We start from the raw sequence: 16,047 nt of genomic DNA, 5'->3' as shown, positions 1-16,047 counted from the left end.
GCAGCGACGCCGGCCTGGGGCTTGGGGTGGACGTTACAGGCTTCACTGGCCCAGAGCCCCGATCCCACCAGGAAGGTGAGAGGCTCCTGGTCCCCAGCCGCTGACAGCTACCCCTCTTCCTGTGTGCCCTGTAGAGGCCTGGGTTCTCAGAGACAGCCCTGTTTCATTCTCAAAACAGTAAGCGTCAGGACACTGATTCCCCATTTTCCTGAAGAGGAAGCAGGCCCAGAACAGGTGGGTTTACGTGTACGAGGCCAAGCAGCAGGAAAGGGCCAGTCTCAGTCGGGCTGGAGTCTCCCCACAAAACCTGTGCTCACCCAGAACCTCCCAGGACCAAACACCATTCGCCCAATGTTTCCAGAGCACTGATGTCTTTTGAGTTTTATTAACAAAAATACTCTGGTCCTGAGAATAGGCTGGTGTGGCTCCCACTGGGGTGAGGGTAAGGCCCAGGAGTGGGCAATGCTGGTCCCAGGCCCCATTTGGCCAGGCAGGGCCTCCCTCCATTCACACCGAGGTGAGAGCAGGGAAGGGGAAGCTGGCCCCAGCTGGACTCCAGCAGCTTAGCCAGAGCTTTGAAGCCAGAGGGGGTGGGAGTGAAATCAAAGTGTGAAGTGGGGTGGGAGAGGCCCAAGGCAGCCATTTGGTGTGGGGGATGGGGCCAGTGGAAGTGAGGGGGCTACAGGCCTGGGGGAAGGGAACTGGAAATTTGTGATGGAGCACCAGGCGAGGAGGAGAGGCAGCGGGGCCCAGCAATGGTCAGTACATTGGTTTGGAGCCCACATCCAGGTAGGCCCCAGGCCCAGGGTAAGGGAGGGAGAAGGGGCCCCCTTGGAGGAAGTGCGAGGCAAAGGGTGCTGGGGGTGCAGTCGGGTACCCTGAGCCGCCTGGCCCAGACTGTAGTTCCAGGAAAGCAGCTGAGTAGGGAGCCGGGCGCCCAGAGTCTGGAGCCTCAGGAAAGCTGGGGTTCCTGAGGTGGAGAAAGGGGTCAGCACAGGAGTGGGGTTCTCCACACCTGGACTAGCCCAGCCCTGTGCCCTCATCCTACTCACCTGGTTGGAAGGTGACTGGGGGCCCCATGGAAAGCTGCAGGATGCAGAAGGTACGCCTCTGCACTGGGCCCACCGCAGGGAGGCGCTGGGACCGCGGCAGCTTCCTGGGGCGCCGGGGCCTGTTCTGGATCTGACTCACGAATGTCCCCACCCAGTGTGGAGTCGCAGGGACCACCTGGGGCCTCTGGGGAGGCAGAAGAGAGGCTGGCTAAGGAGAACCAGCCCCCCAGGCCTGGCCCATCACCACTGGGGCTACACTCACCTCCACTCCCATAGGCCTCTGTGGCTACTGGCTCTGGGCCCCGAAGTTTCCTCTTCACGCGGGCGTCTCGCTCCCTGGGGAATATGATGGTGGTGGTGGTGGTGATGGTGATAGCACTTACCAGGGGCCAGGCACGCACCCTCCCAGGGACCCTTTCAGGTAGGTGCCACTATTACACCCATTTTACAGATGAAGGAACTGAAGGCCAGATCATTACATACCAGACAGGAGCAGCAGAGCTGGGATTTATTTGCCCCTGAACACTTTCTAGTGGTTTCCTATTGCATTTCAAATCCATAGAAACTTCTTCCCAAGCTCCCAGGCTCATCCCACCTTGCTCGCTCTGGCCGTCTCCACTCGCTAGTGGCCTTTCTGCTCTTTCTCCCCCTCACCTGGTTAACTCATCCTTCTTGTCTCAGCTCAGGCATAACTTCCTCAAGGAAACCCTCCGATCTCCCACAGCCCCACACACCCTCCCTGATAACATTTGTCAAGTTACGCTGTCACATTTGTCAGGGTGATCCTTTGATTCACGTCTGTCTCTTCTACCTTAAGGGCGAGGGCCAGCTCTGAGAGACTGTACTCAGAACAGAAGCCAAAGGCTTAACGAAACCTTTGCTGTCCAGCATAATCTGTCTGGCTGCCCATCCCCTCTCTCACTGCCCTCCAGCCACACACCAGAGGCATGTCCCCACCTAAGGGCCCTCACACACGCTGACCCCACTCCCTGGCATACTGTTCCCAGGTAGCCACACGGCTCTCTCCTGCAATTCCTCCAGGTCTTTTCTCAAACGTCTCTTCTCAGTGAGGCCTTTCCAGGCCTCTTACCCAATAAATCCCTCACTCCAGTTCTTCCTATCTTCCTTCCTTCCTTCCTTCCTTCCTTCCTTCCTTCCTTCCTTCCTTCCTTCCTCCCTCCCTCCCTCCCTCCCTCCCTCCCTCCCTCCCTCCTTCCCTCCCTCTCTCTTTCTTTCTTTCACCTTTAGACCTCATCCCTCACAGACATCATTTCTCTCATTTAGGTGTCTGCTCTGGCCACCAGAGTGTCAGTTCCATGAGGGCAGGGCTTTGGCTTGTTCGTCTCCAGTGCCTAGAACTGTGCCTGGCACACAAGCAGGTGCGACAAAAGGATTTGTCGAGTCAGTGTTTTTACTTACCGTGAGGTTCCTGGCATCCAGCATGGTGCTGGCACACAGTGGGTGATTAAGAAACATTTGTTCAGTGAACGAGTGAGAATGAACGGTGCCCACCTCTTACAGTTTCTGCCATTCTCCCGGAAACCCTTGGCAAAGGGGTTGGCTGCAATCTTCAGTTGTGTGATCTGGGGGCACACATCCATAGTCAAAGCTCCTGTAGCCTGGGCAGGGTGCCACCACCCCCTCAAGCACGGTCACTCACCCGTGGGTTCTGGTAAGCTGTCACAGAGATGAATGTGGTCTCAGGGAAGCGGAAGGAGGCCACGCCCCCCCAGTGTTGGCTGCAAAGCTGGGCGGCCCGTACCAGGTGGATTCGGGGCTGATACTTGTGCATGGAGTGCAAGATCAGCTGGGAGGCAAGAAACAGGAGTGACCCCCAGCCCTGCGCCCCACTCCCACCCCCATCCCGGGGTCCCAGCCTGGGCCTCACGTGGCCATGGGGGTCCAGTGTACTATTGGTGAGCTTGACACGATGGAAAGACACAGGTTGCCGCATCCAGTGGGCACCGGTGGCAGGGGAGTCGGGGTGAATGTAGACCCGGTCAGGGAGGCGGGGCTCTGCCTTGCCACTGGGCTCCCAGCGCCTGCCCTGCCAGCGGTAGCGAGCCCCGTCCACTGGCACGACATCCAGAAGGAACAGGTAACGGGCCTCGGGGTCCAGACCGGTGACAGACACTCGGCAAGCAGGGAACATGCGCCTGGATGGGAGAGAGGATGAAAGAGGCCTGAAGCTACCCACCCGCCAGAGGCGGGCACAGCACCGGCAAGCGGGCAGAGACACCAGCTCACGAAGTTCTGTCGGAGAACATTCGAGGTGGAGTTAGAACTAAGGGCAGGGTCTGGAAGCTTGTTTTTCTCCTTTTTACAGGTAGGAAATAGCACAGACAAGTTAGGTGATCTGACCAGGGTCACGCAGCAGGTTGGAGCGGAGCTCGGACTCCTGACGCCTGGCCCCTCAAAATCCATGTGCAGAAACAGGGGTGACACACTTTTCTCCCAGAAATCTTGCCAGGAGCCTCTTTGCTCTCCACCCTGGTCTCTTCACCTGATCTCCAGCACCAGAATCTATAACTGCTGGACAAACTTGCTTCAGGGAAAAAAAAAAAAAAGCCCTGCCTTCAGTGGGGCAGAAGACCCCTAAGCTCCTGGCTTCGATAAGAACCCCCATGAGCCCACACACTGACTATATCCCTGCCTGCAGAGTGACCGGGGCCCTAGTAGTGTACTGACAAACTCTAACCCTAATCCCGATCCTAGCCAGATGTCCCTGATGGTCACTGGCTGGCCCTTGACCCTTCTCATGGTCTGAACCCCAGCTCCAGTCACAGACTGACCCCTTGCTCTAGGCCACATACTAACCTATGACCCATCCAGACTTACGACCCTGCCCCAGCACGACCCCGATCCAGTCACTGAGTGACCCCTGAACCAGGCCACAATCACACTCTGAACTTAGGCAGAGCTATCGCCCTCCCCTACGAGCCCCCAAACCTAGCCCCATCCCCAGGATCTGCCTTTTCCAAGAGACCCCCCCACCAGGAGCTCTCAGGGTCCTCGGGCCTGGCCCCGCCCCTCACCTCCCAGCTTTGGTGATGATCATCTCAGTTCCCACGGAATTGAACTCTTTCCACAGCTCCCGATTCTCCAGGCTCAGGCTGACTCCAGGGAGTGAATGAAGGGCCTCTGCAGCTGTGGGGGCCGGCTCAGTGCCCAGGACTGGGGGCAGAGGTGGCGGAGCGGCCAGGGTGCGGGGGGCAGCCTCAATCCCAGAGAGGAAGCAATCCAATTTGGGCGTGTCAAGATCTGGAGATGGGGAGACAATGAGGAGGCATCCCAGGTCCACAGCACTTCCCAATCCCCACACGGGAGCTCATCCCAAAGCTCACCAGGGTAGCGGTAGCCCTCTGCCAGGGCTGGCGGGAAGCTGGAATCAGCCCCTGGCTGGGGGGGCCCAAGGCGGTAGCTGGTCCCCAGGGAGGGGTACAGCTCCCGTGGATGGTACATGGAGTAATCCTTGTCTGGCCTCAGGTCACGCTGCCTAGAGTCCCCCGGTGTTGTGAGATGCCCCCTTTATAGCTCACAGCTCAGCCCCTTCCAGACCCAGGATCACAGCCCCTCCCTCTTTGGGGCCCTGGAGTTGGGCTGGGGTGGAGACCCCTGGGGCCTGGAAGGGGTCCAAGAGGGGGCCGGATACCTGGGTACCCTCCCCTTCTCCCCTCCCCCCCCAGGTTTCATTAGCCCCAACCCCCTGCCCCCTCATTACATAATTAACTCCTCGGCCTGATTGATCCCCAGGGCTTGGACAGGGATGCAGTTTGGCGCTTCCGGCCAGCTGGTCCCCGTTCCCACGGGGGGAGCCCCAGCTAAGGATAAGCTACAGAGGGGCGGGGCTTGGACCCTGGGATGGAGTCTGGAGTCCTGGGGCAGACCTTGCCGCTCCAGACTTTTCTGGCAGGCGACACCCCCTCCCCCCCCACACACCCCGTTCACTTGGAGGACAGGGTTTTGGAGGAACGAAGCATTACTGGAGGGAAAAGCTGGGCTGGAGGGAGGCAGCCTGAGCTTATCTGTTATTCAGGGCACTGGAGTCGGCAGCTGAGGGCTGAACCCTGGAGTCCTTCCTGGCTCCCATTCTGAAAAACCTCCATTCTCATTGTAGGGACAGAGTCCCAGAGAGCGGTTTCCAGGCTCTCGGCCTCACGTGGAAAGGTGCTGGCTCGGGTAGTAGATGGCCATCAGCTGTGATTAGTTGGCCATCAGCTGTTACCGGTTAGCCATTAGCTACTGATATAACTGCCATAGCTAAGCTAACGAGCATGGATTGTGGGTTGCGGATTGCAGAGAGGCAGATTGCAGTTACCAACTGAGGCTGGTTGGTAGGCAGAGAGGTGGACGGTTGGTAGGCAGAGAGGTGGACGGCAGATTGCAGATCGTGTGGATCCTACTTCGTGTGTCTCCAACCCAGTGGCCAGCGAGACTATATATAGTGGTATGACTCCCCTATCTATGGCTCCCTCGGTGTTCCGTTTTGGCCTCACCATATCCTGTGTTCTTACGTGGGGAGCGGGACCAGCGACCCTGTATGACACCTTGCATGACTTTCATCCAAGTCTCAAAAGTTCAGAGGTTCCCACAGCTCTACAGTCTGACCCTTGGGCTCATGGGTTTCCCAGAAGGTCCCGGCTGGGGAACCCTGGGAACTACACTTCCCAGCAGGCCCAGCGCCCATTTCGGCGCGGAGAAGACAGACAGATGTCGCTGGGACCGCTGGAAGTTGTAGTTGGAACAAGAAGGGCAGCGGGCTGGTTGCCTCCCAGGAGAGCTGCGCCCCCACCACCCCGGCGGCGGCGGCGGCGGCGGCGGCGGCAAACCGCTAAGGCGGAGAAGACGCACATTAGCAGAGGTCAAGGCCTAAGGCGCCAGAGTGGGCTGGGGAATCACGGGCAGTGAGACCTGTTCTGGGTTCTAGAGACGGCTGAAGCCAGGCCCGAGGAGGGCAGGCTCCCCCATCTTTGATCGCTGTGCCTACCCGCTGCCGCATTGGGGCTCAGAAGCGAACAGGTCTGTAGAGGCAGGAATGTGCATTTGAGTCCCCACTTCCCGATTCCACATGAACCTGGGGCTGTCTCCACTCCATTGTTTTATTATGTACAAACGCTACAGAACAAGGGGAGCAGACACGCGTGCTGTACGAGGGGCCCAGTGGGAGGAGTTCACAGGGCAGACGGTGCCCTGGGGCTAAGAGCGCAGCACACAGGCCATATCTATAGGGTAGGCAGGGCAGGAAGAGGTTAAAAACGAGATCCAAGCCAGCCAGATCGCAGGGAGGTGCGGGGGTGTCGTCCACCTTCTGATCTCCCCCCAAGGTCACAGTGCATGCAATAAAATATATGTACAGGAGCTGGATCCTTCCTCTGCAGGGGCTCTGAGGGTCCAGAGCTCCCTTTGGGCGGAGGGAAGCCAGTGGCGCCCCCTGGCGGCCAGGCCGGGCTGGAGCCACATGTGGCAAGAACAGAGGTCAGTCCCAGCCGTTGTCTTTGATCATGTGGTTGAGCTCAATGATGTACTTCCCCTCTTTGTACTTCTGGCTGCTCTCGAAGGCCTGTTCCTGAAAGGAGGGGAGAGGCCGTCATCCCTGGAGCAAGGGCCTTATCAACAGGGATAGGGGCTGAAGCGTGGATATGACTGGCCCCACTTCACCTATGAGAAACCAAGCCACTGCCCAGACACAGAGCTGGTAAGTGTCAGGGCCAAATTTCTCACTAACAGGAGATAGACGGAGCTCTAAAAATCATGGGTACTTTTAAACTCATGTTGGCTCCAACAATGAGAATATGAAAGTTTCTAAAAGATCCAGGGATTACAAACTTGTAGTCCGAGGGCCAGTTTTGGCCTACATGTTGTGTTTCGTTTGGCCAGCAGAGATGAATAAAAATAACTTTGAAATACTAAAACATAGGCAGCCCACGCTCACTCCAGGTTGCCAGACTGCCCCTTCCCTTGCCCCGGGATCCACAGGATTTGCTTGGCTCTGCAAGCACTTGCATTTTTGACCTCTAAATTAGGCCACCTCTTTATTTCAGAGATCCAAAAGGGCCAAACCACCTGTCCAGAGACACAAAGCAAGTGTGTGACAGGGTCAGGGGTGAAGTCAGGTCAGGGCTGTCGCCTGCCTCTGCCTGGGGCATCCACAGCTCCAAGGGCCTGCAGTTTCCCAAGAATATCTTCTGCTGCATCTAATCTAATCCTGGTAACAATCTTGGGTGCCAGGGGGGGGCTTTCCTTATCCTCCACTGCCAGATAAGGAAGTGAGACTCAGAGTAGTGAAATCAGACTCTGGACAGCAGCAGTGGTAATGGGGGCAGTGGAAAAGCAGGCACATGGACCCAAGTTCCACTTTGCTGTGGGGTCTTGGGCAACTTCTCTGATCCTCTGACTAGAAGCTGGGGTCAAGAGTTTGGAGTTAAAAAAACAAAACAAAAGTAGGATTCTGATCCCTATTCTGTTACTTACCAGTTGGTTGTCTGACCTTGGACAAGGGACCTAACATCTCTGGGCCTTCCTTTCGTCTTCTGCAAAGTGGACATGATAATAGACTCTACCTACAGGGTTGCTGTAATGATTGAATGAGATACTATATGCCAAGCATATAACTGCATGGCAATCAGCATAGAATAAAGGGGAATTCTGATTGTATCCTCATGGCAAAAAGGGGGATGCTGTGCCAGTGAGGAGAGTTAAGAGAAAAATTCGAAAAACTCCTGCAGGATATGAGAGAAGAGAACATTCACAGGGGATGAAAAGACAGTCTGACTTGTGTGAGCGGGGCTGATACACTCTGAACGATGGCCAGATGACTGCTCGTGATGTGAGGTCAGGTCAAAGGCTAGCCTGGGGTCAGAGGGCACTGACTCACATATTTCCAGCCCAGAGTGGTCTTGCAGTTCTCGCAGTGGATGTCAGCGACAGCATGAAGGCCTGTCAGCAGCACCCGTTCCTCGGCTGGCCCGCAGCCCACGTTCACCCTGTGGGGACATGGGGGGCAGTCCCAGGGAGGGTCCCGCCATCACAAAGCCCCCCTCTAGCTTGCATCCAACTGTGTTTGTCTTTAGCATCCAAGAGAAGGGCCATCATAACCTTTTGCTGGGAGTCTCAGCATGATGCCAGCAGTCACAGGTCACAACAGAGGTCAGGGACAGAAATAAGGGAGGCCAAATACTCACACGGAGTTGAAGAGGTAGGCACGGCCCTGGCTTCCCTGGAAAGACTAAAGAGTGGGAGGGAGAGAGGAGGGGGTCAGGGCTGTGGGTGGGGAGCTGACAAGAAACCCCTGTAGCCTTCTATTCCAGCTCCAACTGTGACCTGGTTACCTTAGAGATGAGGTCGTCGTGGTTGGCCAGGTGAGCGCGGCAGTGGGCACAGCTATACCTCCGGTGACAATCATCCAAGTAGGCCTGAAACGTCTTGGGCTTTGAAATCCGCACCATGGCGGGGGCCAGGGGCAGTGGCCCCACGCGGGGAGCGGCCCACGGGGAGCAGAGGGAGCCCAGTGCCTGCGAAGAGGGAGTGAGTGGACTGTCAGAACCCGGGCCACACACACGCAGGCACACCCAGGGCCACAGGGACTCTCTCTGTCACACTTGGCTACTGTCTCCTCTCCCCAGAGCCAGCAGCCTCTCCAGGGGCCAGAGATGTCTCAGTTTTGACTCACTGAAGAGGCCTCAAGTTGTATCAGGTGGGGAAACTGAGGCTAGGAGGAGCCCAAGATGAGTCACCCATCTGCTTTCCGCCTCACCCCTGCTGACCTGGCAATTGAAGCTGGAAGAAGGGGCTTTAGCGTGGATGAGCTGTCAGTGCTGTTTAGGGAGAGCACGGAGGAGTTAGGAATGTGTTCCTCAACCGCGGGGGTAGGGAGGGTCGGGGGCGACTTCACTTAACGTACAGGGAGTCCACCTGGGGCGAGGGTCCGTCACCTGGAGAAGGCTGGAGGTTTCAATGAAGGTGGAGGGTCCCCTAGGAGGGGAGGGGCTCTTACCTGGGGACGCTGAGGCCACGTCTATGCCAAGAGACTCTTACCTGCATCGCGGAGCCTTACCTGAGACCCCGGGGCTCACCTGGGGCGCGGGATGGGGGACGGGCGCCGGGGGAAGGGGACAGTCCTCGCTGGCGGGGCGGGGGCGCGGGGCGACGCGCAGCCCTGACCATGCGGGCCTCACCTCGCCTGGGCGCGCGGGGGCCCGGTCCGCCGGGGTGGCCTGGCCTGGGAATGGGGGGCGCTCCTGGTGGGCGCCGTGCCCCCCGGCCCGGGTTCGTAGCCGCCGCGACTTGTTTACACCGAGACCAGCTGCTGCCGCCGCTGCGACGGGAGGGGGAGGGGACAGGCCCCTGGTCCCGGCGGTCGCCGTGGCCAATCGGTGCGCAGCATGCAAATGAGGGGGCGCGTCACACAGCGGCCAGCGCAGGCCTGGGCTGCCCTTCCCCCCGCTCCCCGCTCCGGCCAGCCCGGAAATGCGGCTGCAGCTCGCAACCCAGTCAGCCGCCCCTCTGGCCTCCCGCGGTCCTTGAAGGGGCAAGGATCAGAGGTACCACTGACCTAGTGTGGGGTTCGGAGGGGGACGGCGTCCGGATGCACGCCCTCGGGATATAAGAGTCACGATCATCTGTGTACTTACCACCCTGCCCCGCTCTTTTAACCCCCGCGCCAATCCTATCAGGCAGCTTCTGCTATTGTTCCCGTTTTGCCCGGAACTCAGGTCCAAAGAGGGCTGGCAGCTCCCTCGCGGTTCCCCAGTCGGCAGGCGAAGCTGCAATGCTCTTTGGTCTGACTGCACGGCCTTTGCCGCGGCAGCAGGGACAGGCTCTTGGGACGCAAGAGCTAAAGGGGTCCTTCGGTGTAGACTTCCGGGAGCCGGAGCCTGGGAACGAGCCTATCCCTACTGCTGGGCATCCCCGCCTCGGACGCCTCTGCCGCCGCAGGCCGAGTAGGTGCCTGCGTGGGCGTCCCCTTCTTTCCCTTCCTCACCTTGGACTGTCTGTTCAAACGCGTCTGCCGTACTGAACTCGGCTGGTTCCCTGCGGTAGCCCCAGTACCCGGCCTGGCCTAGGGTCGTCACTACGCGATTGTGAACTATGTGTCTTGTGAAATGAATGAGGTACTGGGGCTAGAGAGGGCTGAGGAATTCAGGGAGCTTCTGGAGTAGGAAACGTGGGAGGGGAAGGTTGAAGGGCTGAGGCAGCAGCTGAGTGGCGCCATGAACACAGCTGTCCCAGCCTTGCCCGCTCAGCAGCCAGGCAGGAGGCCCGCGGGGGCTCAAGTCCCTTGCTGTGTACCCCTCAGGAGAATGGAACCATTATCTGTGGCTCATTCCTAAGGAGAGTGGAGACCAGGTTGGCACAGGGTGTGGCCTTACTCTGGGTCTGGAATGTGGTGTAACCAGTAGGTCAGGTTGATTGGGGGCAGGGAGGAGGGGCCTCCAGCCTCTTCTGTCCTAAGCTGCCATTTTCAGTTTTCCAGGATGTCCAACCACTCTTCCCCTCCCCCAAACACAAAGGCGTGACTGAAAAGGAATTATTTATTGGGGCAGAGAAAGAGAGGAGAGCGAGGGCTTCGGACTCAGGAGGCCCCGTGGTTGTCCAGGTAGCGTCTCAGGGCTGTAGGGTAATCGGTCATGACGCCGCTGGCCCCCAGGCTGTAGGCCACTTCAAAATCCGACTCTTCATTAAGGCACCAGAATACCACCTGAGTGGGGAAGGAGGGGCTTGTAGTTTCCAGACAACTTTACCTGGAAACCCGCCCCACCCCTGCATTTACATAGTGGGGCTCTCCTCTGTGGAGACCTGGCGGTGGTGTTCTGGGGAGCTTTAATTTTCAGGAATTTTGCAAACTGGTTTTAAGCACAGCCATCATTATTACATGAATTTGCAATTCAATAAATTATATTAAAAACAAAGGTAATAAATACTAAAAAACTCATCCCTTCCTAACAGTGTTGCTACCTATGACCTGGAGGCCACATATGTCTGTCGAATGTGTTCGATGTAAACACTCTATGATGCTACCTCACATCTCTTCCCAACTCCGTGTTCAGTGACTTCATGTTGGGAGCCTGAAACTGGCCAGGGTGGAATGAAGTCTATACACCTGAGAAATTATCCAGGGCCCCTTTTCCCTTGGTGAGCTGGTTGTGGACTGTTTCACCAGCCTGCCAGTGCCTCACAGCTTGCCCGCACCTGCTGCTGCCTCTGGAGTTCTCTCTTGTGGGCACTGAGGTAGGTGGAGATGGTTTTTGTACCCTGGGCAAATCACTGGCCCTCTAGGTTTCTTAATGTGACAGCTGAGAGTTATGGGCCAGACTCCCAGAGTTGTGGAGAAGCAGCCCGGAATGGGAGGGCTCATCTGAAGGAGCCGGGTCATCCCCATGCCGCCCTCGGGCCCACATCCAATCAGTGGCCGTCTGTCTGTGAGTTAACTCTCCCATCCATCCCCACTGCGGCCACCTGAGGCCCAGTCCCGACAGCCTTCTCACGACTCTGCTTCCACAGTGGCCCCCACAAGCACTTCTCCACATAGTGACCCTCACTCCACAAACCTTGGCTCAGGTCTGTCCCCTGCTTCACCCCTCAGAGCGCCCCTTCCCTTTGGGCAGAAGTCCAGGCTCCTTACTGGGGTCCAGGGCTGACTGCCTCCGCCTCTGCTTCCTGCTGGAGCTCCCCATTCCACTTCCTCCAGGCTGCAGCCTGGTGGCTCGGCCCTCGGTTCCTCAGGCTGCGAGGCCTCTGGCTCCTACGGGCCGTCCCACATGCCTGCCTCCTGCCTGAGACGCACTCCCTTGAGCGGGCTCCTCACTCCTTCCAGGACGCCTTCTCTGAGCCTGCAGACCACCGCACTGTTTCCTGTCTGTCTCGCTGCCCTTGCCATGGCCTGCTTCACTTCCTTCCTCTGCCCTTGCTGATAAGCTCCCTGCTCCGTCCCCAGAACCATAATGCCTGGAACATATTCTCAACAAAGGTGTTAATTCAACAACCAGGGGCTGCCCTGGGAGCAGCGGGCTGGGCTGGTTTTCCCTTCTCTGCTCTTTGCCCAGCCCCCTCGTCAGGGATCAGGACAGTTCAGTGTATCATAAAGGTTAGCGTTCATCAAGCCCGTACTAAGGGCGTTACATCTACAGAAGAGTTAACTGTACCATTACCCCCATTTTACACATGAGGAAACCAAGACTCAGAAGGTGACCTGCCCAAGCTACCCAGATAGTGATTGCAACGCTGTGGCTAGGCCCACGCTGTGAACCACCCACTCGCTGAGGGGGTGGGGGTCAGGCCTCACCTGCACCCCTCGCTGTTCCAGGTGTTGGATCAGACTTTTCCTCATGATGAGCCTGGCGGGGAGGGGAATGGCAAAGCCTGTGATGAGAGGAACTAAGCAGAAGGGCAGAGGCAGGTCTCCATGGGGACACCCCCCTCCCCCAGCCTTCTCGCCCACCTCACCATTTAGTAACCACGGCCACCAGCTGGTTCAGCCCAGAGCAGGAGAATGGAAAGTAGGTCCTGCAGAGAGGTGGTGTCAGCCCATGGGTCTCTCTCTGTCGCTGGGGTGGGGAGGAGGGGTGGTAGTGACCCCTGACCAGTGAAACCTGAAACCCGCCCCCTCTAGAAGAACCTCTGTGCAGCCCCGATGAAAACTGTTCAGTGAGATCCTACTCCTGCATCCCTGGCTCCTTGAGGGCGTGGCCTCTCACCATTTTATAGAAGAGGAAACTGAATCTTGGAGACCTCCAGTGACTTGCCCCAGGTCACACAGCAGGTTCATAGTGGGGCCGGGACCAGAACCCAGCTGGATTCCCAAGCTGGACATGCAACCTGGAGGTCCTCCTACTTGGGCCTGAGCAACTTCCTGACACGAGACAGCGTTTAGTGGGTCGGCTACTTGCCCCACTCCAGGGGTGACTCAAGAAGCCCTTCACAATATCCTGGGGCAGGCTTTGGAGTCAGACCCAAGGCAAACTGGGCTCTGTATTTCCAGCTGTGTGACCTTAAGCAAATTACAGAACCTCTCTGAGCCTCACATTCTCCACAGATACGATGGGGTCATGACTCCTGTACCTCCAGGGGGTGCTGCAAGGTAAAACTCAACTAAAGGAAAGGCTGTGAAAAAGCTGTAAATCCTGGATAAAAAGTTCAGTGTACAGAGTCCTATAGTTTAATGATGTCTCTTTGTAGCAGGGATTGTGGGTGCTGGCAGGGAGCTTCCCTCAGGACAACAGAGGGGAGCAGAAAGCACTGGGGGGCCGCCACACAAGTTCTCTCTAAAGCAAAGGGAGGAGCCAGGCCTGAGAACTGATGGAGTGTCCAAATTCCTGATACTTTACCCAGCTGTTACTTTGTTAATCCTTGTCTCCCAGTGGGAAAACACTTGCTTTTCCTTTTGAGAATCAGAGAGTGATTAACATCTGTCTCCCTAGCCAGGTGGTAAGCTCACTTACTGCACCCCAATTGGCCTCACTTATCTGTGTAACTGCCCCTGGAATACAGTAGGTGCTCAATAAATATTTGTTCGGTGAATGGATGAAAAAACACACACTTTGTCCTAAAACTCCATCGACATGAACACATGTGCATAGAATTTCAGGGGGGTTGTGGCCCCCTTAGTATTCCTGAATGCTGGGTGAGAACCACTGTCTTCAAAGCACACTGGGGTGTGCGAGCTGGGGACTGTATGCAATGGGGCGTGAGGGGGGCGTGTCTCTCTGAGGAGAGAAGCTGCTGGGGGCCCGGGGGAGGAGAGAGAAGGGAGATGGGGACCCTGTGGGTACCTGTTGATGATGGTGGGCATGAAACACAAGAGAAACTTCTCAGAGATTGGGATGAAGGGCAGCAGGCCCAAGTAATAGAGCAGAATCAGCCAGATTCCTCGGCTTATCGTGAAGGAGCGTGGCATCTCCGGGTTCTGGGAGGGGCAGAGAGGGGAGGGATGGAAGGGGGGTCAGTGTGCTCCCAGGGAAGCAGAGCGGAAGCCTGGGCTTCAGGGGAAACCGTTTTGGACATTCAGGAAGCCCTTGTACCTGCAGGATCAGAGGCACATCTTGGCCCAGAATTCAAGGCTTAAATGCAGCCCTATTCCCACCAGCACATCTTTACTCACACACTTTCCCCGCCACCTCACCTCTCCAAATCCTCCCAGAACTGCCCCCCCCAGGCCCATCAGGCTGGACTGGGCCCCAGCTCCTGGGAGGAGGGGCCCCTGGAACAGGGGGGCATGGGGACTCACAGCTGCCTTGCATTTCTTCATGACTGAGTTCTTCTCCGAGGCCCAGATAGTGATTTCACTGCGGCCAAAGCGCCTCACCAGGCTGGCTATCTGGGAGGAGGGGGAGGAAGAGATGATGGGGAGGGGCCTGGCCCCCAGCCCCAGCCCCCCAGCCCGCCTGCAGGATTACCTCCTGAATGAGCTTATCGTTCTCCACTTTGACCTCCACACTCATGGGCGTCCGGGGGAACCTCTGGAACATATCCTCCAGACGCACCATGTGCCGGTCTGACCCGTGAGCGAAGTGGCCTGGGTCGGGGTGGTGGGAAGAGAGATGGGTAAGAACCCAGGGAAAGAGGGGTGAGTCCCAGAGGAGGAGATGGCGGCAGAGGCTGAGGCCATGACCTCCCTCGGGCTGGCCATGCTCTTACCAGGTGAGAAGTAAACTTCCAGCTCTTCCTTGTAGAGGGGCAGCTCCTACGGAGAGTGGGGAGCGGGGAGCATGTCTCCAGGAGGCCCATTGGAGGATTTCTGGGGAGGTGTGGGGCTGGGCAAAGCTCACCTCAAAGTCCAGGCTGCCCACATCCTTGTCCACGCCTGATTGGCGGGACAGGTTGTCGTCGTGGGACACCACCACCACACCGTCCCGTGTCAGTTGGCAGTCCAGCTCCAGGAGGTTGGCTCGCTGAGCTATGGAGCTGTGGGAGCGCAGGGCAGGGTGGGGGCGGGGCAGGGCCAGGTGGCGGGGTGGGAGGTTTGGGGGAGGGTGGGGCAGAGTGTAGGGCCCAATATGCAGGCTGTGCCTGTGCGCTGCATACCTCAGGGGCTCTAGGAATTCAGTGGCACCCCTTGGCATTATGCAATGCACAAGCAGCACGACCTTACCCAGCAGCTCGGCTAGGCAGGTGCACTCACTTCTCTATGGCTTCCATGGTGTTCTCCAGCTTCTCCCCAGATCCTGTGGGGCAGCCGCGGTGGGTCGCTGGGGCCTGGCCCCCCTCCTCCCTCCTCCTGCCTCTCTCCACGCCTCAGCACCCGTCTGCCCAGGTTGAACGGCCTCCTCCTCTTCATTCCACATCCGGTGCCACCAGGCCGCTCTTCTCCTGCCTTGGTCTCTGCCCTCTTCCTACCGTCCGGTCCCTTAGAAGTACCCCTCTGTGCTGTCCACTGTGGCACCTAGCTCACCCCCCACCCCCATCCAGCTTACCTCCCCGGTGGGCCACCAGGCGGGCATAGAAGGCTGGAGCGCAGGGTGTGTGCAGCAGGCGAGGCCGGCGCAGGAAGAAGATGGACAGCATGACGTAGCTGCCCAGGGCGGGCACGGCGTAGTACAGCAGGGGGCTCATGGCCGCCGCCTGTCCGGCTCTGCGTGCCCTGAGCTCCGCTGGCCTGATGAATTGTGCTGTCTTGGTGTAGGCTGGTTCCACACTGGCCGACACCACGCCCCCTAGGACCTGCTGAGCCTGCTGCTGGCCCAGGGCCAGGCTGCAGGGCTCAGCTAGGGATGGAGTGGAGGCAGGGGAGAGGCCGGGCAGCTGCGGCCCTCACACCCCCAGACCCCCCAGACCCCTGCTCCTGTCTCGCCTTGGCTGCCCCTCTCGCCTCGGCCGCCCCTCTCGCCTTGGCCGTGTGTGGTGCAGTCCTTCCCCCTCCCCCTTCTCCCTGGTGCATGTGGCAGCGGACACAACTCACTACCTCTTGCCATTTCCAGAGAATCCGGGGGTGTGTAGGGCGCCCCTGAGTCACCCCCTCATCACCCCAGCCAGTCAGACAGGAAGCCATTAGAGAGGGGAG

At 58.1% G+C, this 16,047-nt stretch overlaps 3 protein-coding genes across 8 annotated transcripts; all 3 read right to left on the bottom strand.

Annotated features, from left to right (window-relative positions):
- Nucleotides 1–412: 412 nt before the first annotated feature.
- On the bottom strand, nucleotides 413–4,635 carry TBX6 (T-box transcription factor 6). The gene is given in 8 exon segments (XM_019754650.2): nucleotides 413–970; nucleotides 1,053–1,236; nucleotides 1,315–1,388; nucleotides 2,565–2,635; nucleotides 2,713–2,859; nucleotides 2,941–3,208; nucleotides 4,088–4,358; nucleotides 4,361–4,635. Coding segments are annotated over 8 exon segments (1,380 nt in total). The 5' UTR covers nucleotides 4,515–4,635; the 3' UTR covers nucleotides 413–759.
- Nucleotides 4,636–6,132: 1,497 nt separating this feature from the next.
- YPEL3 (yippee like 3) lies at nucleotides 6,133–9,386 on the bottom strand. Of its 3 annotated transcripts, none has more exons than XM_019754685.2 (6): nucleotides 9,227–9,373; nucleotides 8,722–8,866; nucleotides 8,381–8,563; nucleotides 8,234–8,277; nucleotides 7,927–8,035; nucleotides 6,133–6,618 (listed from the first exon to the last, which is right to left on the bottom strand). In XM_019754685.2, the coding sequence occupies exons 3-6, from the start codon at nucleotides 8,495–8,497 to the stop codon at nucleotides 6,529–6,531; spliced, it is 360 nt and encodes a 119-aa protein (XP_019610244.1). In that variant the 5' UTR covers nucleotides 8,498–8,563; nucleotides 8,722–8,866; nucleotides 9,227–9,373; the 3' UTR covers nucleotides 6,133–6,528. The 3 variants fall into 3 exon arrangements, with proteins under 3 accessions (XP_019610244.1, XP_019610245.1, XP_074179020.1); XM_019754686.2 differs by having other exon boundaries at nucleotides 8,816–8,866; XM_074322919.1 differs by lacking the exon at nucleotides 8,722–8,866 and having other exon boundaries at nucleotides 9,227–9,386.
- A 1,182-nt stretch (nucleotides 9,387–10,568) lies between these two features.
- Nucleotides 10,569–15,823, bottom strand: GDPD3 (glycerophosphodiester phosphodiesterase domain containing 3). Of its 4 annotated transcripts, XR_012493184.1 has the most exons (11): nucleotides 15,461–15,823; nucleotides 15,169–15,211; nucleotides 14,816–14,951; nucleotides 14,685–14,730; nucleotides 14,444–14,562; nucleotides 14,275–14,364; nucleotides 13,820–13,953; nucleotides 12,495–12,554; nucleotides 12,334–12,385; nucleotides 11,674–11,881; nucleotides 10,569–10,749 (listed from the first exon to the last, which is right to left on the bottom strand). XR_012493184.1 is itself a non-coding variant. In XM_019754677.2 (10 exons), the coding sequence occupies exons 1-10, from the start codon at nucleotides 15,597–15,599 to the stop codon at nucleotides 10,624–10,626; spliced, it is 945 nt and encodes a 314-aa protein (XP_019610236.1). In that variant the 5' UTR covers nucleotides 15,600–15,817; the 3' UTR covers nucleotides 10,569–10,623. The 4 variants fall into 4 exon arrangements, 3 of the variants coding, with proteins under 3 accessions (XP_019610236.1, XP_074179005.1, XP_019610238.2); XM_019754677.2 differs by lacking the exon at nucleotides 11,674–11,881 and having other exon boundaries at nucleotides 15,461–15,817; XM_074322904.1 differs by lacking the exon at nucleotides 11,674–11,881 and having other exon boundaries at nucleotides 15,072–15,211; nucleotides 15,461–15,565.
- Nucleotides 15,824–16,047: the final 224 nt, after the last annotated feature.

This window comes from Rhinolophus sinicus, linkage group LG18, assembly GCF_036562045.2.
Source record: "Rhinolophus sinicus isolate RSC01 linkage group LG18, ASM3656204v1, whole genome shotgun sequence".
NCBI lineage: Eukaryota > Metazoa > Chordata > Mammalia > Chiroptera > Rhinolophidae > Rhinolophus > Rhinolophus sinicus.
The sequence above is the reverse complement of the archived record's forward strand: the minus strand, read 5'-3'. Positions and strand labels throughout refer to the sequence as shown.

What these genes read in the sequence shown, in the direction of transcription:
- YPEL3 (XM_074322919.1), bottom strand. Translation starts at nt 8,497, where the DNA reads ATGGTGCGGATTTCAAAGCCCAAGACGTTTCAGGCCTACTTGGATGAT. An exon ending in GCCTACCTCTTCAACTCCGT is followed by an intron (nt 8,036 to 8,233) that starts GTGAGTATTTGG and finishes ATGTCCCCACAG; the next exon opens with GGTGAACGTGGGCTGCGGGC. An exon ending in CCACTCTGGGCTGGAAATAT is followed by an intron (nt 6,619 to 7,926) that starts GTGAGTCAGTGC and finishes CCCTCCTTTCAG; the next exon opens with GAACAGGCCTTCGAGAGCAG.
- GDPD3 (XM_019754677.2), bottom strand. Translation starts at nt 15,599, where the DNA reads ATGAGCCCCCTGCTGTACTACGCCGTGCCCGCCCTGGGCAGCTACGTC. An exon ending in GGAAGTTTACTTCTCACCTG is followed by an intron (nt 14,563 to 14,684) that starts GTAAGAGCATGG and finishes ACCCCGACCCAG; the next exon opens with GCCACTTCGCTCACGGGTCA. An exon ending in ACGATAAGCTCATTCAGGAG is followed by an intron (nt 14,365 to 14,443) that starts GTAATCCTGCAG and finishes CCCTCCTCCCAG; the next exon opens with ATAGCCAGCCTGGTGAGGCG.